Here is a 22389-nt window from a genome sequence, read left to right as displayed (position 1 = left end):
GCTGCTGTAAATTAAAGAAAACTCTGGAGAAATTCTTTGGGCCTAACAGTGGAGAGAAATAGATTGTTAATTTCTCTCTACTTAGACTTGGGGGAAACTTGATTGAGGTTTATTGTCGTCATAAAGGAATAAATTCTGCTTGCCTGAATTAAATAATTTATGGAGCATCAAGAGTAGGATTTTTTTCATAAACAGTAGTGGATTTGTGTAAAAGGCTGTCATCTCTTGCAGTGAACACGAGGTTTACTGAATTCCTTCAAGTAAAAGCTGGGCTTGTTTCTAACTAGGATGGACATCACCTCATATAAAATTTAGGCATTGGATAACATTAATCAGGCCCAGAGTACTCTTGGAGTAGTTTTGATCATCTGAAGACAATGAAGCAGGTATTTTCCTGATTATTTTCCCAAATTGGCATGGGGTTTTAATCTGCCTCTTCACCTTTCACCTGAGATCCAGGTTTTTCAGGTGAGCCATGCAGGGCACAGATTGGAATTCAATAAGGCATCACAGTTGTGTAAGACAGGCTGGATGGGTGAGTTCTCTCTTCTGATCTGTCTTGGTCTTTTTTTCATGGGTTTAAATAAATTAGAATCGAGACGATGGGAATTTCCTTTCTCCAGGGCAGTGAACCTGTGAAATTCTTTACTGTAAATGGCTGTCAAGGCTGAGTCATTAATATTGTCAAGACTGAGAAAGACAGATGTTTTAATAAATAAGGGTATCAAGAGTTATTGAGAAAAAGCAGGAAAGTAAAACTGAGTTATATCTTCAACCATGATCTCATCGAACAGTGGACTAGACTTGAAGGGCTAAATGACCTACATCTTATGGTCTTATGAGGTCAAGTTTAGGAAGGTGCTCCAATGGTTAGAGACTAGATAGCTAAAGGCATAAGCACTACTAAAGGGTACATGAGCCAAACCTTTGGAACTTTCTCCCAAACAGCATTATGTCATCACACAGATGGCAACAGTTTGACAAAGCCAAAATCAGGGATACTCAAGAGGGCAGAATTGGAGAAACATAGCTCGGGAAGCTTATGGAGTTGGAGGAGATTACAGTAATAGAGAGAGGTGAGGCGATGCAGGAATTTGAAAACATCATGGAAATTTTAAAATTGCAGCATTGTTAGACTAGCAACCAATGTACATCAACAGCACAGGGTTAAATGGTGAGAAATGGGTCATGGGCAGCATTGTGTTGGATGACTTTAATTTATGGCAGACAGAACATGGAATTCCTGCCAGGGAATGTTTTAGAATACATTTTGAGATATAAAAGATATGGTTAAGGGTTTCAGGAGCAGAAGACCTATGGTTGATAAGGGTGATATCATGGAGGTTAAAAAAGATGGTCTTGTTGATGGTATGAGGATGTGATTGGAAGCTCATCTTTTGGATTAAATATGACGCCAAGGCTGTGAACTCCAATATGCTCTGATCAGCCTTAAATAGTTGCTGAAGGGAAGCATGGAGTTGGTGGTGATGAGGGTGATGTATTTTTGGCAGAAACGTATTTCAATGATGTCATCAAGGGGCAGCATGAAGATAAGAAACAGATGGGATCATGAATAGATTCTTGACACAAATGGTAATTGTACAGAAATGGGAAGAAAAGCCATTTTATAAGTTGCTGTTTACGAGCAGTTAGATGAGAATGGAACTAGAAAGAGTGCAGTCCAACTCAACAGACAACAATGGAAAGGTGACAAAGGAGAATGGTGTAGTCAACCATATCAAAGGCTGCAGACACAAAGAAAAATGAGATAATGTACCTTTCAATAGTCACATAGGATGTCATTTGTAGCTTTGATAAGAGCTGTGTTGATACTGTGGCAGGAATAGTAACTCAATTAGAGGGTTTCGAACATGGAATTCTGGAGAAAATGGGCATGGGTTTGGGAAGTGGCAACACATTCAAGGACTTTGGAGAAGGAAGGGAAGTTGGAGATGGGGATTTTTTACTACATATCAGTGGGGACATATGCACTTTGAAAAGAAAAATAACACTAAACTCAAATGTTTCAGAAATGAGTTATCAGGAAGATTTGAGAAGCTTAAGCACTACACAGTCTAGAGAGAAGATAAGAGAAGAAGCTGACAGAGGCAGAGGATGGACTAAATAATATGAATGTTGCTTTGAACAAAGACAAGCTAGTTTTAAAAAAAATGAACAGTTTTATTTTAGTCAAGGAGAGCAGTATGTGTTGTGCGTGGGGACACGTGCACATGTCTGTGTTTTGTGTGAAATGCTGGAGAGGTTGGGGGCAGGGGGGAGGATATGGGAGAAGAATGCATGACAAAGGTGGATTGAGATGGGTTAGCTAGAATAGGCTTGATGGCATATTTTCCCTTGTTATTTGCCGAATTGATGAAGTTCTTTGTTTTTCCTACAGCAGCATCGGATTTGCACAACATGAACATTATGAGTAGGAAGAAAACAACAATAGGATAGGTTGTCAAGTAAACCTAAAAATAACCCAAGACCACTTATTTTGAATTGAAGATGGTCAAGTTACAATGTAAACTTGGAACGCCATATTTTAAGCGCGAATTACTTTGTAACATCTGATTTACCTGCGGCTGTTGATCGCAACCTGCTGGTCACTGCTTGATTCTTTCACTAAGTTTCCTTTACAACAGATAATTCGCTGTTTATTTTGATAGGATGAGGCCATGTAAATGGCTCCAGGTGTAATTGCAGGGCCGAGATATCTGGGATTCGGGATGTCCAAATGAGCACGACTTGGAGCACTATAAAAACAAAATAAGCATGGTGTTACCTCGTAGCACTTGGTTACTTTCTTACAATCATGCTAAGGGAATCATAGAATCCCTATTGTGTGGAAGCAGCACATTTGGTCTATCAAGTTCACACCAACCCTCTGAAGAGCATCCAGGCCAGACCCACCTCAGTACCCTATCCCTGTAATCTTGTGTTTCCCATGATCAATCCATCTATGCACATCTATGGACTGTGAGAGAAAATCGGAGCATCTGGAGGAAACCCACGCAGTCACAGGGAGAACATGCAAACTCCACACAGACTCCACACCCAAGAGTGGAATCAAACCTGGGTCCTTGGCGCTGTGTGCCACTGTGCTGCCATTTATTGTCCTGGAGGTCATGTCAGGATGCCAACTTTCAATTACTGTAAATAATTATCCTGATTACATGGGGCTCAGAACAACAATCAGGTATAAAAACTTTGTTTGTCCCAATTCCCAACTACTTTGCAAAAAAACTGAAAGAACTGCAGATGCTGGAGATCAGAAACAAAAACCAAAATTGCTGGAAAAAGACAGAAGGTTTGCCAGCATCTGTGGAGAGAAATGGAGTTAATATTTCAGGTCCAGCAACCCTTCTTTAGAACAGATAAAAAACCCATAACCTCTGTTCTGAAGAAGGGTTTCTCTCCACAGATGTTTCCAGACTAGCTGAGATTTTCCAACAGTATTGGTTTTTGCCCCCCACTGTTTTTTACTTCTTCCAATAGCAACAATAGTATGACATCTTTTGCACTGCCTTCTCAATTACTTTTGGAACTGAATAGTTTGATAGTCCACTCAAAGGACACCAAGGCCCAATCATATACTTTGGAACAGGAAATACAGGTAGGCATAGGCAGGTATAGCTGCCACTTCACACCCTTCAAGTTCATTAGCAAACCAAATACATGTTGAACATCAGCACTGTTATTTTGAAACAAAAACAAATTGCTAGAGCAACTCAGCAGGTCTGGCAGCATCTGTTGACAGAAAGCAGTGTTGATATTTCTGGTTCAGTGACTCTTCAGTATGGATAAAAATCTATAACCTCTTCTTTTAATGGTTTATTTTCCTTCGGTAAATCAAGAATTTCAATTTTGCCAAGATAACATGTTAATTAAGGATAATCATATCCCTGTAATATTTGTTTCTGTACTAGATGGCGTTAGTCCTCTCAGTAGAAAATACAAATCGTTGAGGTGCTTTTGGAAAAGGGGAAGTTGGCAGAGTGCCCAAACCACTGATATATATTGAAATTATTTAGGTTTAGTTGTTAATCCACGTTCAAATTTTAAAGATTTACGAGTTCACAGTAAAAATGTTGAGTCTTCTATATGTCTCATCTTAAATGATTTATTTGGAAAGCTGTGATTAGATATTCACCAAATTGTGAATACACATATTCAGGTAAACATCCATAATGTCTGATGCACAAATATTATAAATGTAAAAATGTTTATTTTTAGAGAATGCCCTGAATTTGGGGATGGTTGAACCATGAACTGATCATCCATACCTCTGCTCTGAGATATCTGGTTGTCATGGAAAAGAGGCACAGGCCATAACCTATTGGAATTCAAGCTTGACATAAACGAGGGGAAGCTGGTTTTATGGAACAGAGACACACAGACAGAAATAGCTGTTGTTATGAAAAAAACTGCTTTGCATTAACCAACAAGTAGTATGTTGGTGTTCAAAGTGAGTCAATCTGTTGGGGATTTAAGGAAAACAAAAGAGTCATTGGAGCAGACTTTACAGGTGGAAGCTGCTTCAAGGATTGAAGATTAGGTTAGATTAGATTCCTACAGTGTGGAAACAGGCCCTTCGGCCCAACAAATCCACACTGACCCTCCGAAGAGTAACACACCCAGACCCAACTCCCTCTGACTAATGCTCCTAAAACTATATGGACAATTTAGCATGGCCAATCCACCTGACCTGCACATCTTTGGATTGTGGGAGGAAACCGGAGCACCTGGAGGAAATCCACACAGACACAGGGAGAACGTGCAAACTCCACACAGTCAGTCGCCCGAGGCTGGAATCAAACCCGGGTCCCTGGTGCTGTGAGACAGCAGTGCTAACCATTGAGCCACCGTGCTACCCCACCCCAAGCTTGAGGTAACTTTCAAAGGTCACTCAAAAGATGCACTCTGGCATGGTGGGGAGAAGGAGGCTGATGTAAAGGAGATTAGAATTTATCTTTAAGCTTACTTATCCTCTAGCAGCATGCCACAAGTTAAAAAAAAATATTTTGGCTGCATTAGTTAATGGAGAAGCATCCAATTTTTAGCTTGATACGATGTTAAGTAATGCTTAATCTATACTGATTGTAGTGTTTGAACCAATTCTTCGAGCAACTTTGGAGTAAAATTGCAACCAAATTTCATCAGCACCTGCAGCTACATAAATTTGTCATAGTATTCAAATTTTATAAGCAAACTTCAAGAGGAGCTATGGGTTAGCTAATCTCCAAAGACACAAACTCGAATGATGACAACTATTCCAAAATCTTGACTCAAGCTCCAAGATGATTGGTTTGGAGCTGTCCTGATTAGATTAGATTAGATTAGATTACTTACAGTGTGGAAACAGGCCCTTCGGCCCAACAAGTCCACACCGCCCCGCCGAAGCGCAACCCACCCATACCCCTACATCTACTCCTTACCTAACACTATGGGCAATTTAGCATGGCCAATTCACCTGACCTGCACATCTTTGGAGTGTGGAGGAAACCAGAGCACCCGGAGGAAACCCACGCAGACACAGGGAGAACGTGCAAACTCCACACAGTCAGTCGCCTAAAGGCGGGAATTGAACCCGGGTCTCTGGCGCTGTGAGGCAGCAGTGCTAACCACTGTGCCACCGTGCCGCCCACTCTCCTGTGCCACCGTCCTGTTCACTCTCAACCAACGAGGTGGCAAAATGAGAGATTTCCTCCCTCACTAATTACATCATCACTCCAAAAATGGCAGTGAGTACCAAACTGTGAAGTTGCTTTGCACTGAGAACTCTACCAAGGCAAGAATTGAGTTGAAATTAACCCAAACGTATTTTATATAGACCATCATAGCTCCAACAGTTTGTAGTTTTACGGCACTTTAACAGTCAAGTTTCCTAAGTTGCTTCACAGAACCTAATTCAAAATCTGAAACTGCACTTAATGGAGGAGACACTAGCACAGGTAATCAAAGAAGCAGAAAGATGTGAAGACACAAAAGAATTAGGAAGTAAATTCCAGAGTTTAGGACTGTGACAGCTGAAAGCACAGTTACAAATGGTTGGATGCAGGAAGTGGAGAATACTCAAGATGCAGAGTTTTGGTGACTTGCACATACTTTTAATCAAACCATTCAGATCAAATATGGCATACCTCTAGAGTATATGGAACTTGAATTCTGGCATTCTAGCTCAGAGATAGGGACACTGTACAACAAGTGCTCTAATAGGCTAGTTTTAAAAAAAAAATTGAATTCAAACTTCACCACCTGCCATGGTGGATTTGAATCAGCGTCCCCAGAGCATTAGCTTGGTTCTGGATTACTAGTCCAGTACCAGTACCACTACATCATTACATCCGCATGGAGGACTGCAATGTTGGATATTTATGTGTGCTTGAGGAAGAAGTATTCAATGTCTTGTCCAGTATTGAGAGCTTAGTGCAAGCCAGTGTGTAGAAAACAAGATAAAACCTTTTATATCTGTTGCTCCACATTCTCTCTTTCATCTGCATTCCCCTTCCCCGTACCCTATTGGAACATACTGTTACAACACGACAGTGAACTCTTCTATTAATTAAACTAAACACCCAAAAAAGCTCACCTTGTTTTGTAATCTGTTAAAATTTATGAGTGACAGAGAATTCCACTATTTAACAAAAATAAAATTGATTTATTCTTTAACTCTAAAAGTGAACATTAAACAACAACTACTAACAACTCTAAGCTCCCCTTCTCTTAACTCCTTAATATTTGCCTCCAACTCTATAACAATATGCTGTTCCAATAAAAGCTATATTAAAATTATGTCAACTTAATTTCAAAACCATACAGCGGCTGTTGTCTTCAGTCATTGCCTTCTTCTGGCTAGAGATCTCCCTGGGTCGTCATCTTTCTTTTTACTGTGAGGCTGTTTCAGATTAAAAGGTACCTTTGACAGAGAGTGTTTCAATCTTTTGGGTCTCTCTCTCTCTCGATGGCAGTTACTCTCTGACTTGCAAAATGCCTGCTTTTTTTTTATACCTCCAAGACCAGATCGTCTCATTGGTTCAAAGTTGGCAAAAACAATAAATGTAAACTTGATTGGGTTTTAGTATCCTGAGGCATAATTTAGATTCGAAACAGCAACCAACTCAGGCCTCCATTTCACAGCTAAATGTTACATATTTTCAATTTCCAGTACACTCTGATACTGCTAGCTAGTCATATGACAGGTGCTTGTAAGCTGTCAGTGCAAAACAGCATTTGCTCTCTCAAAGGTACAGCACATCTTCAACATCATAACAATACAAACAGCGTTCTGTAACCGTACCTGTCTACAATGTACCTGACTAATGCATGGAATAAACTGTTGAGATACTGCTCCCCTCCCTTATGTCTCCAGCTGTTAACCTAGTTACTACACTTCCTGAGTGTTGTTCACTTTAACTTGTAGTTGTTTCCTTAAAAGTATAATCTTAAATGAAACAATATTAAGCATATGAGCCTTTCCCATTTTAGCCAATGTAAAAGCATTTGTCAAATTCTGTAGAACCTGTCTGGTCAGAAAAAAATGAAAACAGTATACCCTGTAGGTTTAAATTCTGTATCTTACTAAATCATTAGAATAACTTTTGAAAATAAAATGAAAAAGTAAAAAAGATACACTAACATATTCTAATTACTTCCCCTTCTCTCCAGGTCTCTCCAATTGCACTCCCATATTTTGCTTTCCTGTTCAGAGTCCTTACTATGAACAAGGGCTCAGTCGCCTATGAAGTGAAAGCAGCTTCAAGTTGCAGGATTCTGGATGTAAGCCACAAGCTGGCCAAACAACAACCAGGAGGGTCAATGAGCAGAATGGGCTGCTCAATAATGACAATGATCAGGACTTGCAATCCTATGCCACAACTGGTACAACTTATACATGGTTAACTTAAAGAGAGGACTTGCTATGATTGAGTCTGAGATGTAGCAGAACAACTTATGTGCCTGGACTACAAAATGTGGCAGCTTACAGCAACTGAATAAATCTGCACTCGGTGTCTCAACCTTCGTCAGTAATTTGCTTAAGAGCTGGAGACGTAAGAGAGGGGGTGCAGTATTTCAACAGTTTGTTCCATGCATTAGTCACATGTCTTAGATATGTACAGTAACAGAGTGCAGTTTGAGAGCTAATTGGGTACAAGTCAAGGTGAATCCAGATGAGAGACAGAATGTGAAATAACAGATATTGATACTGTCCAAGAAGTACTATGTATTTTCTACCTGTGCAGATAAAGGTAGAATATGGACGTGGTGCTGAGGAGCACTTTCAATAATTAGCATCCTTAGAAACAGGGTTCAGTGTCCTTTAAGATATGTTGGTACCAAAGTGAGGGGCAGCTTGAGCAAACTTCAAAGGATATCAGAGAAGGAGGGAGAGAATCCAATCACAATGATCTACAGGGCAGAACATGGGGAACAGTGGGCAAGATGGTATTCTTCACAGATCACTTGTGGTTGCTAGGGCCATGTCCTACAATGTAACCCAGAAGCAGTTTTCCTTCTGCAATGATGGCCTAACAGCCATAGTCACATTTTATTTTGTCGAATACTCAAATCTTCATATTGTCTTTATGTTGAGGACAGGTAAGAAGGGCAAAATTCTTACTTTAGCTATACAGAGTGCTGGTTAGGCTACACTTGGAGGATTATTACCAGCTGTAGGAAGGATGTCTTGGCCTTGGAAGGAATCCAGCATAGATTGATCAAAATGATACCCAAACTCTGAGGGTTAAAATTAAAAAGAAAGATTTCACAACATAAAGGAATGATTTGATTAAAGGGTTTCAATTAAATGTAAGAGTAATGATGTGGATGTGCACAGTATAAAAAAATGAGAGCCAGATCCTTCAGGATTAAAATTAGGAAATACTTATATACGCAAAGGATATTAAAAGATTGGAACACTCATCTGTAAACAGCATTTGATGCTAAGCTTTAAAGTTGTTAATTTTGAAATGGAGATTGACAGATTTATGCTAACAAAAGGTAGGGATATAGGGTAAAGACAGGTACATGATGTTAGGTTGCAAATCAGACATAATCTCACTGACTGGTAGAACAGATTTGAGGAACCAATACGCCTATTGCTATTCCGATGTTCTCAGGACCTTTTCTTCTCATGTTGGCTTTTTTTTAAGATACGTTTTCAAAGTGGCTACTTAAAGTAGATTGGGTTTAATGTCTCTACAGATTTTGTTTTGGAGTAGAGGGTGGTGGGGGAGAAGAAAGAAGAGAAGAGAAGATGGTGGAAAACAGAACAGGATAAAAGAGAAGGCAAAACCGTGGTAAAAGGTACCCTTTTCACTGTTATGTTTTCTTTGGTACAAAAGATACTGAACCTTCTTAGGGAAGTGCACCATCCCAGTATGATTCCTTTATAATGTGTTTTTGTGACGCTGGTTAGCCCGTGCAATGTCAACATCCAGTGAAAAACTATATTTTCCAACGTAACATTGTCCAAAAGGTGCAGGTCTCGTTTATGCCTCAGAAATGCAGAACAAATAAAACATTGTGCTGTAAATCCCTTGGGTTGGCACTCGATGTTGAGTTAATGAAAATCTAAGATCCTGTCTGGAAGAATTATATTCTTTCCCACAAAGATAAAATATTTGAACAAAAATAGTAAAATAATTAAAGGAAGACAAGTCAGTCAGAGTATCTTCAACCATGTTCAGAATTTGTTCATGTAGAAAATTTAGCAAAGGGTTGGCCTTTGTCTGACAATCAGGTCAAATAATGTCTGACCAAGCTCTCTGCTGGAACATAAGGTTACTGCCCAACCCAACAACCTTTAGCCTGTTAGTGTGCACTTACATTTAAGCCATGTATTGTGAATCAATTGAAAAACTTTATTTTAAATGGATTTCTCAACATTGATTACAAACAATTTGATCCAGGACTTACCTGACTGAATTGCGACCTTGAATCTCCAAAACCTCTACCGAGTTGAAATGAGTTATAAACAGGTAAGGTTCTCTGAAAGCTGAAACAATCACAAATACAGCACAAGTTGAATTGTCCAGCTGGTTCACTTACAGACCATTGGTGAAATAATAATGAGGTTACTAACCAGAATTGCTTGCAATGTGTTATTATGTGCAATCTTGGATGAACACCAAGATTAATTTCCACTGTGAACATCAAATTACATATAAATTTGCAGTCAACTACTTTGTATACTTGCAGAATAACAAACTGTGGGGTCAAAGCATTATTAACTACAATTTCTGCTGACTCCTAATAAAACTAATGGTTACAGGGTATATAAACATTAATGAGTTTATAAACTCACACAAATAGAGGCAAATTTTTATTTCGCCCAAGATAGTGGAAAGATTACAGTAATGTGCTGCAATAGGAGTACTTTTGGTTTTGGCAGCTTTTATATTTAAAGGCAGGTGGTCGGGTTTCTTAAAGCTCTGAAAACTGGGCAGTCAAGTGGAACTGCCAGGTCCAGCAGGCAAGTGTTCATTCAGCACTGTTGCGGATCAATATGAGCAAGAGTGCTTCCTCCCTGTTTGTCAAGGAAACCAGCTAGGATCTCTTACTGTCACCTCCACCAATCTAAGCTCACCCCCTAATCAGATCCCTCTCCTTGCTCTTCAGCTATAAGTTGACCTGCCACCAGAACTCCTCGCATGTCACAGATTTTTCTGTCCAACAATCAACTAGCCTCTTAATTTGACTAACTGTCAGAAGAAAACAAATGAAAACATTCAAATAAAGTCTTGCTGTTAATTTGCTGGGACTCTCATGCTCCCATGCATTGATACAAGTCCTTACTCTCTTCCTGCAATTATCTGGTTTGTATAACTTACGCCCCAGAAGCAGGTTGTAATCCAATATTTTATGCTTGGCATGAGCCTTCTCCCATTTTTCTTCATCTAACTACCAGCATTTAATTTAATATGCTTATTGAAAACAAGGTAAAAACAATTACTGCAGACGCTGGAAACCAGATTCTGGATTAGTGGTGCTAGAAGAGCACAGCAGTTCAGGCAGCATCCAAGGAGCAGCGAAATCGACGTTTCGGGCAAAAGCCCTTCATCAGGAATAAAGGCAGTGAGCCTGAAGCGTGGAGAGATAAACTAGAGGAGGGTGGGGGTGGGGAGAAAGTAGCATAGAGTATAATGGGTGAGTGGGGGAGGGGATGACGGTGATAGGTCAGGGAGGAGAGGGTGGAGTGTATAGGTGGAAAAGGAGATAGGCAGGTAGGACAAGTCCAGACAAGTCATGGGGACAGTGCTGAGCTGGAAGTTTGGAACTCGGGTGAGGTGGGGGAAGGGGAAATGAGGAAACTGTTGGAAGTCCACATTGATGCCCTGGGGTTGAAGTGTTCTGAGGCAGAAGATGAGGCGTTCTTCCTCCAGGCGTCTGGTGGTGAGGGAGCAACAGTGAAGGAGGCCCAGGACCTCCATGTCCTCGGCAGAGTGGGAGTGGGAGTTGAAATGTTGGGCCATGGGGCGGTGGGCTTGATTGGTGCGGGTGTCCCGGGGATGTTCTCTAAAGCGCTCTGCTAGGAGGTGTACAGTCTCCCCAATGTAGAGGAGACCGCATCTGGAGCAACGGATACAATAAATGATATTAGTGGATGTGCAAGTAAAACTTTGATGGATGTGGAAGGCTCCTTTAGGGCCTTGGATAGAGGTGAGGGAGGAGATGTGGGCGCAGGTTTTACAGTTCCTGCGGTGGAAGGGGAAGGTGCCAGGATGGGACGGTGGGTTGTAGGGGGGCGTGGACCTGACCAGGTAGTCATGGAGGGAACGGTCTTTGCTGAAGGCGGAATGGGGTGGGGAGGGAAATATATCCCTGGTGGTGGGGTCTGTTTGGAGGTGGCGGAAATGTCGGCAGATGATTTGGTTTATGCGAAGGTTGGTAGGGTGGAAGGGGAGCACCAGGGACGTTCTGTCCTTGTTACGGTTGGAGGGGTGGGGTCTGAGGGCGGTGGTGCGGGATGTGGACAAGATGCGTTGGAGGGCATCTTTAACCATGTGGGAAGGGAAATTGCGGTCTCTAAAGAAGGAGGCCATCTGGTGTGTTCTGTGGTGGAACTGGTTCTCCTGGGAGCAGATACGGTGGAGGTGGAGGAATTGGGAATACGGGATGGCATTTTTGCAAGAGGTAGGGTGGGAGGAGCTGTAATCCAGGTAGCTGTGGGAGTCGGTGGGTTTGTAAAAAATGTCAGTATCAAGTCGGTCATCATTAATGGAGATGGAGAGGTCCAGGAAGGGGAGGGAGGTGTCAGAGATGGTCCAGGTAAATTTAAGGTCAGGGTGGAATGTGTTGGTGAATTTGATGAATTGCTCAACCTCCTCGCGGGAGCACGAGGTGGCGCCAATGCAGTCATCAATGTAGCGGAGGAAGAGGTGGGGAGTGGTGCCGGTGTAATTACAGAAGATCAACTGTTCTACGTAGCCAAAGAGACAGGCATAGCTGGGGCCCATACGTGTGCCCATGGCTACCCCTTTGGTCTGGAGGAAGTGTGAGGATTCAAAGGAGAAATTGTTAAGGGTGAGGACCAGTTCGGCCAAACGAATGAGAGTGTCGGTGGAATGGTACTGTTGGGGACGTCTGGAGAGGAATAAACGGAGGGCTTGGAGGCCCTGGTCATGGCGGATGGAGGTGTAGAGGGATTGGATATCTATGGTGAAGATGAGGCGTTGGGGGCCGTGGAAACGCAAGTCTTGGAGGAGGTGGAGGGCGTGGGTGGTGTCTCGAACGTATGTGGGGAGTTTCTGGACTAGGGGGGATAGGACAGTGTCAATGTAGGTAGAGATGAGTTCAGTGGGGCAGGAGCATGCTGAGACAATGGGTCGGCCAGGGTGGTCGGGCTTGTGGATCTTGGGAAAGAGGTAGAACCGGGCAGTGCGGGGTTCCCACAAGCCTATTAACTATTCATCATGGTAGCAAGTTTGACGTTCTTAATTCTCTTGGGGTAGAGAAGGTTTTTTTTTGTGTGTGACTTTCATGTACTTATGCTCCCTACTTTTGGTCCCCATGGAAATGTCTTCTCTAAATTTACCCTAAGAAATAATTTTGTGACTTTAACAACTGTTTTCTGGTCATTTCTTAACATGTTCTTTTCGAAAGACAGCACTTCCCTGCTGACACTTTCCTGAGTGCTACAACCTTGAACAACTTCTGTCATCTCTTGTACATCTTTTAGGTACTTTTCTCACTGTTCTAAATTCTTTCTAATAACATGGAGACTAGAACTGTGCAGCGTTGTCTAAACAAGGTTCGATACAAGTTTACTAATATTTCTCTGCTTTTCAGTAACTCCCCTGAAATGAACTTCATTGCATGTGATTTTTGTTCATGCCTTATTAACCTCTGTCACCTCTTGTTATGAGTTTTGTATTTGAATCCCCGGATCCCTTTGCTCCTCTATCCCATTTAGATTTTTAATGTCCAAGCACCACATGGCCCCTTTATTACTCCTACCGATATGTAATACCTTGTACTTATCTGTATTCAAATTCATTCGCTAAAATAAATGCTATTCTGAAGTTTATTAATGCCTTCTTAAAGACATTAGTAATTGCAGTCTTCCTGATCATTTGTGATGTCTTGCAATTTAGTGCAGCCTGCAAGTTTTGAAAATATACTTTGATTTTTGGAGTTCAAAATTCTATCATTTTCAAGCCATCCTGATTCTTACACGATACCGGTTTCTAGAACTTTGCTCTCAGAAACTCCAATATACAATTTTGGAAAAGACAATGAATACACACTTACCAAACGCTAAAGGCAAACGCCTCCACTTCAAGTCATCAGTGCGACTACGCCTTCCATATGAATCAACGATGACACCAAATTCTATTGAGAGTTAAAGAAGATTGACTAAGACAGTGACTTTTGAGTGGTGAAATTGCCCATGAATTCTACTAAATGCTAATGACAGAGTGCATAGCACAAGAAACATGCTCTGAACAGAGTATAGCTCAAGGAGCCCAGACATACAACTATGAAGTATACATCTATTTCTGTAGAATTTATTCAGGAACTAACAAATTACTTGAGTTATGAAATTCTCAGTAACTGTGATTTTGGAAGGTCTTATTACTGTTGAAACATTGCACAAAAGAGATAACACGACAGGCCAAAGATAATTATCTCCTGATTACCACCGGAGACACTTCCACATTAGTGTAGAGTAAATAGGATTACAGATCTAATGTGTGCCTTAAAAAAATTGGAGGGAGAGAGAGAAATGGGATCCATTACCTCAGGTCTGAGAAAGAAAGCTGTTCTGTTAGGACAGGCTTCATTTTGACATGCTGGGACCAGTGTCCTGGCAAATCACATTACTAGGGCTGTAGATAGAACTTTAATCTAATGAATTTTGAGGGGGGGGGGCGGGGGAGGATTGGAAATAGTGGATTCAATTCAGTGGGAGTTTCAAACAACAAAAACACTAAAAATGGGCATAGAGGTGCACAGTAATGAAGAGACGAATAATAAAATATGACAGGAAGTGCAGGAAGCATAAGCAGAAGATTGCAGTAGAAATCAAAGTCAGAGTCAGAGTCAGAGTAAACAGTAATAGTAGAAAGTCAAAGCTTGAGCCTCTTTATATCTGAATGCATGCAGCATTTGTAACAAGGTAGACAAGTTGATGAATAGGCATAAATGGATATAAATCTATAGCTATTACACAGAGGTTGCTGCAGGGAACAAGATAGGGAATTCAATATTCAAAGGTATTCAACATTCTGGAAGAATGAAAAGTTGAAAAGGAGGTGGGACAATTTTTTTAAATAAAGGATCAATGGAGTGATGAATTGTGATATGGATGCAATAAATTGTGATGTGCAATTAGTTTGGTTGGAAATAAGAAATAGCAAGGCAAAGTCATGGTTGGGAGTTATATATATAAGACCTTGAAAATTGCCTCACTATAAGGATAAAGTATAAATCAAGAAATAATGAAACAAGTAGGAAGCACACTCCAATTTTAATCTGTATAGTGACTGGACAAAATAAATGTCCAAGGGTAACATTGAAGATGAACTTGCAGATCGTATCAGGGATTGTTTATTAGAGCAGTACATTTCAGGAACTGGCTATTTTATATAAAGTATAGATTCTGCAATGTGTTAAGAGGTAGGATTAATAAGAGATCTCATAGTTAAGCATCATTTAGAGGGGATCGATCAAAACGTTTTGGAATTGCAAAGTAAATTTGACGGACAACAACTTGGGTTTCAAACCAAAATTCTCAACTTAAACAAGGGCAATGAAGAGTAATTACAGAGGTATGAATAAGGACTTTGTGAAGTGCATTGGGAAAACACAAAAGGGGAAGATGGAAAAGCTGCACCAGACATTTAAGATGATATTTCATAGTTCAGAAAAAATGTATTCCAGTCAAAGAGGAGGACTGGCTGAGCAGAACGAACTACCTGTGGTGAAAAAATGCAATCAAGGAAAACATACAATATAAAACTAAGGCTTACAATGTGACAAAAACTAGTGGTCAGCCCGAGATTGGAGAATTCTTCAGGACTAACGGCACAGAAAGCTAACAAAGGCAGAGTTAAAAGTGATTTTGAAAGTAAATTAGCAAGAACTTCGAGGGAATTTCATCTGGTGTGAAATGGTTGACTTATCAAGATTAGCTAAACAGGTAAGAGTGCATTAGAGTTTAGATATTTAAATGTAGATCTGATGCAGAAAGCTACCATGGTAAAAAGGAAATCTTTACTTTCCGATGTTCTGTACTCATGTTCCAATGCTTCCATTTTCTTGCAACATCTCTTAACGTATTAGAAATTTAGCATTTGCATGTAAGGGAAATAAATTGCCGTTACATCAACATGCACATCAAAATGCTTTCTCTCAACTATAAATGTTTCAAGGCAAGAATCTTTCTAAAAGAAAGAAGGGCACATCAATGAACTCATTATTTACCATGGAAGCAGAGCAGAAACTCCTCCTTTTGCCCACTGGTATTCACCTGAGCAATGGCAATTGGGAAACTGTGTGAAGATGCAGCAAAAATAGCAGAGGCCAGGGTCATGTCATTCTTATCCAGAAATTCTGCAGGCAGAGACAGAGGCAAATTTACAGCTCTCAATAATCAGGAATCATTGTCACATTCACCAGAACAATAAATACAAGCTCTTTTAGCAAACAAAAGGTTTTCAATGAAACTATTCTAAATACACACGTAAAGGCTGTCCAACTCTGCAAGGGATCTTTTTAAAAAGAATTAAACATATTTGAACATTGTTGTGGTTCTGTTCGCCGAGCTGGGAATTTGTCTTGCAAACGTTTCATCCCCTGTCTAGGTGACATCGTCAGTGCTTGGGAGCCTCCTGTGAAGCGCTTCTGTGCTGTTTCCTCCGGCATTTATAGTGGCCTGTCTCTACCGCTTCCGGCAGAGACAGGCCACTATAAATGCCGGAGGAAACAGCACAGAAGCGCTTCACAGGAGGCTCCCAAGCACTGAGGATGTCACCTAGACAGGGGACGAAACGTCTGCGACACAAATTCCCAGCTCGGCGAACAGAACCACAACAATGAGCACCCGAGCTACAAATCTTCTACCAAACTTTGAATATTTGAACATATAGAATGAGACAGCAGAGGAGCGTGCAGTTTACAAGTCCAATGTTTAGTCAATTAGTCTAATCTCACACTGCTCACTCACCATACCTTGTAATAATCCTCATGTTCAAGCAGCTATCTAAATGCAATAAATATGGATACATTAGAATAATAACTACAAAATCTTAGACTTCAAGGCTCTGGTGGTCAACTTGATGGATTCTGTAGTACTGACTTGCATTGGTGAGGATAGTTCACTGCCTGGTTTAGTTGCTTGATCTCAGGTGTGAGATCTACACAATTGCTCAGTGTTCCCAGACAATGAAAAGGAGAGAAAGAAAGAATTAATTTGGGTTCCTTTGGCTGCAATATTTTGACACCTGCTGGAAATTGATAAAGTCAACTTTGAGAGTAATGCTCTAAAAATGCTAAATAGTCTGCCAGTAATTATTACTGTACATTATGACTTGGTGCTGAGTCCTACACCCAGAAATAGTCAGCAGTTCAAGCAAAGAAGGCAGAAAAATGGAAAGTTTAGACAATATTTTTCATTGATTATTTATGCCCAATGGAATTGAGATTAACAATAGAAGGAAAGGAACTCCACCACAGTATATGTATATTTATATCAATATTTCTATACTAATAACAAACACTCTCAGACCAGATATTGTACAGGTGAGATATAGGCAGAACTATTTTGCAGGAATTAGTCCATCTGTTATACAATTGCTGTTCTTACCTTCCAGCGTATAGTGCTTCATCTCTATCTCGTAGAACTTGTTGGTACCAATGATGATGCTATACCCAGTGAACTGGATACAGCTGCAAGGCTCAGATGTTTCGATCTCCTGTAAAGAGCAAAGGGGAAGAAATTAGTGATTTGGTGCATTTCAACAAATTACAAAAACAAAAAAGTTCAAATACTCAAAGAGGAAACAGTGGAAATTTTTATAATGACTGCAAATAGTACAAATGCCACCTCCAGGAGGCCCTGCAGCAAGTTAGATAACTAATTTAGATATTGAGCAAGGGGGAAAGAAGAGTACCAAAAAAGGGAACAAAATACGTAACATGAGGAAGCAAGCGGCTCAGTCACCTATACCCTGGGGTGTACTGGCAAGTAGCTGAGACGAAGCACAAAGGGAGCCAGCCAAGGTAAAATTGTTCCAGGATTTGGAATTACAAATAAATGCCATAAAGTAAGACCATATTCAACTGTTGTTTCCTTAACCCAATGGCCAGGTGTGCTGAGAATAATTGCCAGGGCAGTACTAATTGACATGAATTCTGTGGATGCACTGGCATTACTGTGCATGGAATGTGGTGATGTCAGCAGTGTATTCATGATCAGTTGACATTACCAACCCTGTCTATATACTTTCAGGAGGTGGTCAACCATTTCAGAGTTCAGAATAATTACTAGTTTTTAAAAATTTATTAAATTTACCAGTTCTCAAAAATGTGGTACATTGGCCAGATCTAATCTAATACTAATAAGAATGTATGACAGATTGATAACAGTTGGCATGTGGGAGAATTCCAAAGCATAGCATATTCACAGTAAATGGAGTAATTATTCTTATTTTGGGTTTTTACAGGTCTTTTTATTCATTGCATTAAAACACTCACTTTGCGAATGGCGAAGCTGTCAAGCCCATCGTTATAACGTAAGATGCACACTTTGTTTGGCATTGCTGCACAGATACATGGTTCAGCCTCAGTCTGCAAAACACAAAATATCTACTGGGTTAAAAAAAAGGTTAGTGGTATTTGAGAAGCTGAAGGAAAGTGACTTATATGTGAAAATAGACCAGAATTTCCTAGCATCTGAGGAGCAGACTTCCGACGTCCACAACAGTACCCTTCCACTGACACTCTCTTTCGTTTGGCTGAACTGTTCCTCACCCTTAACAATTTCTCCTTCGAATCCTCCCACTTCCTCCAGACCAAAGGGGTAGCCATGGGCACCCGTATGGGCCCCAGCTATGCCTGTCTCTTTGTTGGCTACGTAGAACAGTTGATCTTCCGTAATTATACCGGCACCACTCCCCACCTCTTCCTCCGCTACATTGATGACTGCATCGGCACCCACCTCGTGCTCCCGCGAGGCAGTTGAGCAATTCATCAACTTCACCAACACATTCCACCCCGACCTTAAATTCACCAGGACCATCTCTGACACCTCCGTCCCCTTCCTGGACCTCTCCATCTCCATTAATGATGACCGACTTGACACTGACATTTTTTACAAACCCACCAACTCCAACAGCTACTTGGATTACACCTCTTCCCACCCTACCTCTTGCAAAAATGCCATCTCGTATTCCCAATTCCTCCGCCTCCACCGGATCTGCTCCCAGGAGGACCAGTTCCACCACAGAACACACCAGATGGCCTCCTTCTTTTGAGACCACAATTTCCCTTCCCAGGTGGTTAAAGATGCCCTCCAACGCATCTCATCCACATCCCGCACCTCCACCCTCAAACCCCACCCCTCCAACCGTAACAAGGACAGAAGCCCCCGGTCCTCACCTTCCACCCTACCAACATTTGCATTAACCGCATCATCCGCCGACATTGCCGCCATCTCCAAACGGACCCCACCACCAGGGATATATTTCCCTCCCCACCCCTTTCTGCTTTCTACAAAGACCATTCCCTCTGTGACTACCTGGTCAGGTCCACGTCCCCCCTACAACCCACCCTCCCATCCTGGCACCCTCCCCTGCCACCGCAGGAATTGCAAAACCTTCCCACCTCCTCCCTCACCTCCATCTAAGGCCCCAAAGGAGCCTTCCATATCCAAAGTTCCACCTGCACATCCACCAATGTCATTTATTGTACCCGTTGCTCCCGGTGCGGTCTCCTCTACATTGGGGAGACTGGACGCTTCCTAGCAGAACGCTTTAGGGAACATCCCCGGGACACCTGCACCAATCAAACCCACCGACCCGTGGCCCAACATTTCAACTCCCACTCTGCCGAGGACATGCAGGTTCTGGGCCTCCTTCACCGCCGCTCCCTCATCACCCGACGCCTGGAAGAACAACGCCTCATCTTCCACCTTGGAACACTTCAACCCCAGGGCATCAATGTGGACTTCAACAGTTTCCTCATTTCCCCTCCCCCCAACTTACCCCAGTTCCAACCTTCCAGCTCAGCACTGTCTTCATGATCTGTCCTACCTGCCAATCTTCCTTCCCACCTATCTGCTCCACCCTCCCCTCTGATCTATCACCTCCATTCACCTACTGTACTCTATGCTACCTTCTCCACAGCTCCCCCCCCACCCCAATTTATCTGTCCTCCTTGGAGGCTCCCTGCCTCTATTCCTGATGAAGGGCTTTTGCCCGAAATGTTGATTTTCCTGCTCCTCAGATACTACCTGACCTGCTGTGCTTTTCCAGCACCACTCTAATCTAAACTCTGGCTTCCATCAACTGCAGTCCTCACTTTTGTCTAGAACTCCCAGCTACAACCTCATCACAGTTATCCAAGACATAATGTTTGACTATGGTAAGAGTGATTTTAGTATTATGGCAGGGGTAGAAGCCTCATTGCTGGGATCCAGTAACTAGTGGCATAATCAATAAATGTAAATCTTTAGAAAGTTAAAAGAAGCCTGGAACACATAAATGCATCAAGAATCAATGCCTCAGTTTCAGAAAGTTGTGCCATGAATAACTTGTGTTTAAATAGTCTGGTAATACCTATTCATGAACGCTAAACTAAATGCAATGACATTCAGTTTGCAAAGAAGCAACTCTTAAGGGAAATTGAAGTTGCGTAAACAATTCAACACCACCCTCTCATGCACCTCCCAAAAGATTTGCTGTTCCCCTACAATTGAGGTGCAATCTGAGCAGAACCAGTTAAATTCAGTAAGACAATAGGCCAGTGTTTGAATCTTTTGGTTCAAGAGTTCCAATCCATATTTTGAAATGAGCAACCTGGTATTCTGCCATGAGTGGAAATAATGAGCAAGCTTGCTAGTACACTGTCAGTTGAGCTCTGGGACAGAAGCTCAAAGTTAGATGTTTAATCAAATTAGTTCTCAATTTCAACAACCACTCACTGCCCTTTCCTTCCTGTAAAGGTACATTGCAAAATAAGGCTGTGTTGTCCCCATCGATTCCTACAACATAAGATTGTGTGGAATTTGACAGACTTTGAACCACATTTTTATGGGGAAGCAAATACAGTAAGGGGAAGTGAGAGAAATGTAACAAGAGTAGGAATCCAATCGTCCTGCCAAAATTAATTGCACAACCTTGTTGTAATCCTTTCACCCTCAATCTCACATTTGGCCAGTCAAACTGGCAGGCTGGCCATCTATTAACCTCCAAAATAAGTGGCAAAAAGGCCAGTGCCAGGATTCCATGGACTTGACCCTGGTGATCAGGGAGGGATGGATGAAGTGATTGGAGCTTGGTGGGGATGATGCAATTATGGTAGTGATTGAGCATGTTACCATGACTGGCACAGCAGAGACCAAAGGCAGATCAGGCAATGGCAAGAGATAGACCAGCTAGTGGGAAGGATTTTCCTGGGAAGGAACAAAGGGATCAGTTAAAGTGTGTTTGCTTTAACGCAAGGAGTATCAGGAATAAAAGTGGATCAGTACCTGGTGCTATGATGTTGTGGCCATAACAGAGACATGGGTTCCTCAGGGGCAGGAATGGTTGCTGGATGTTCCAGGGTTTAGGGCATTTAAAAAGAATAGGGAGGGGGGGAAAAAAGAGGAGGGGGTGTAGCACAACTAATCAGAGAGGGTATCACAGTTACAGAAGCTTCCATTGTTGAGGAAGATCTGCCTACCGAGTCAGTATGGGTGGAAATTAGAAACAGCAAGGGAGCAGTCATCTTGTTAGGGGTTTACTACAGGGCCCCCAATAGCAGCAGGGAGATGGAAGAAAACATAGGTTGGCAGATTTTTGAAAAGTGTGGACGTAGTAGGGTTGTTGTAATGGGTGACTTTAACTTTCCCAATATTGATTGGAACCTCCTTCGAGCAGAAGAATGGAGCTGTTTTTGTAAGGTGTGTTCAGGAGGGTTTCCTAACTCAGTACATTGACAGGCCGACGAGGGGAGAGGCCATTCTAGACTTGGTGTTCGGAAACGAGCCGGGGCAGGTATCAGATCTTGTGGTGGGAGAGCATTTTGGTGATAGTGACCACAACTGCCTCACATTCTACATAGCTATGGAGAAGGAGAGGATTAGGCAAAATGGGAGGATATTTAATTGGGGAAGAGGAAACTATGATGTGATTAGACATGAGTTAGGAAGCATGGATTGGGAGCAATTGTTCCATGGTAAAGGCACTATAGACATGTGGAGACTGTTTAAGGAACAGTTGTTGCGAGTGATGAATAAATATGTCCCTCTGAGATAGGCAAGAAGTGGTAAGATAAAGGAACCTTGGATGACGAGAGCGATGGAGCTTCTCATCAAAAGGAAAAAGGTAGCTTACATAAGGTGGAGGAAGTTAGGGTCAAGCTCACCTCTAGAGGATTACAGGCAGGTGAGGAAGGAGCTCAAAAATGGTCTGAGGAGAGCCGGGGGGGGGGGGGGGGGAAGGGAAAGGCTTGGCAGAACAGATTAGGGAGAACACAAAGGCATTTTACACTTATGTGAGGAATAAGAGAATGGTTAAAGAAAGAGTAGGGCCGTTCAGGGATAGCATAGGGAATTTGTGTATGGAGTCTGAGGAGGTAGGGGAAGCCCTAAATGAGTTTTTTGCTTCTGTCTTTACGAAAGAAATGAACTTTGTAATGAATGAAACCTTTGAAGAGCAGGTGTACATGCTGGAATGGATAGAG

General features: G+C 41.8%; 1 protein-coding gene across 9 annotated transcripts in view; it reads right to left on the bottom strand.

Moving 5' to 3' along the window:
- LOC140487859 (citron Rho-interacting kinase-like) overlaps nucleotides 1-22389 on the bottom strand; it is a 221205-nt gene that overhangs the window by 11905 nt on the left and 186911 nt on the right. For all 9 annotated transcript variants that reach the window (XM_072587208.1, XM_072587209.1, XM_072587211.1 and 6 more), the window contains 6 exons: nucleotides 18199-18291; nucleotides 17309-17417; nucleotides 15928-16056; nucleotides 13753-13833; nucleotides 9919-9997; nucleotides 2580-2756 (listed from right to left, as the gene is read on the bottom strand). In XM_072587208.1, the coding sequence (XP_072443309.1) occupies nucleotides 2580-2756; nucleotides 9919-9997; nucleotides 13753-13833; nucleotides 15928-16056; nucleotides 17309-17417; nucleotides 18199-18291 (668 nt within the window). The remainder of the gene's footprint in view (nucleotides 1-2579; nucleotides 2757-9918; nucleotides 9998-13752; nucleotides 13834-15927; nucleotides 16057-17308; nucleotides 17418-18198; nucleotides 18292-22389) is intronic.

The sequence above is a fragment of the Chiloscyllium punctatum genome, chromosome 17 (genome assembly GCF_047496795.1).
Source record: "Chiloscyllium punctatum isolate Juve2018m chromosome 17, sChiPun1.3, whole genome shotgun sequence".
NCBI classification, from domain to species: Eukaryota; Metazoa; Chordata; class Chondrichthyes; order Orectolobiformes; family Hemiscylliidae; genus Chiloscyllium; species Chiloscyllium punctatum.
Note: the sequence above shows the minus strand (reverse complement) of the source record. Positions and strands in the feature narration are given on the sequence as shown.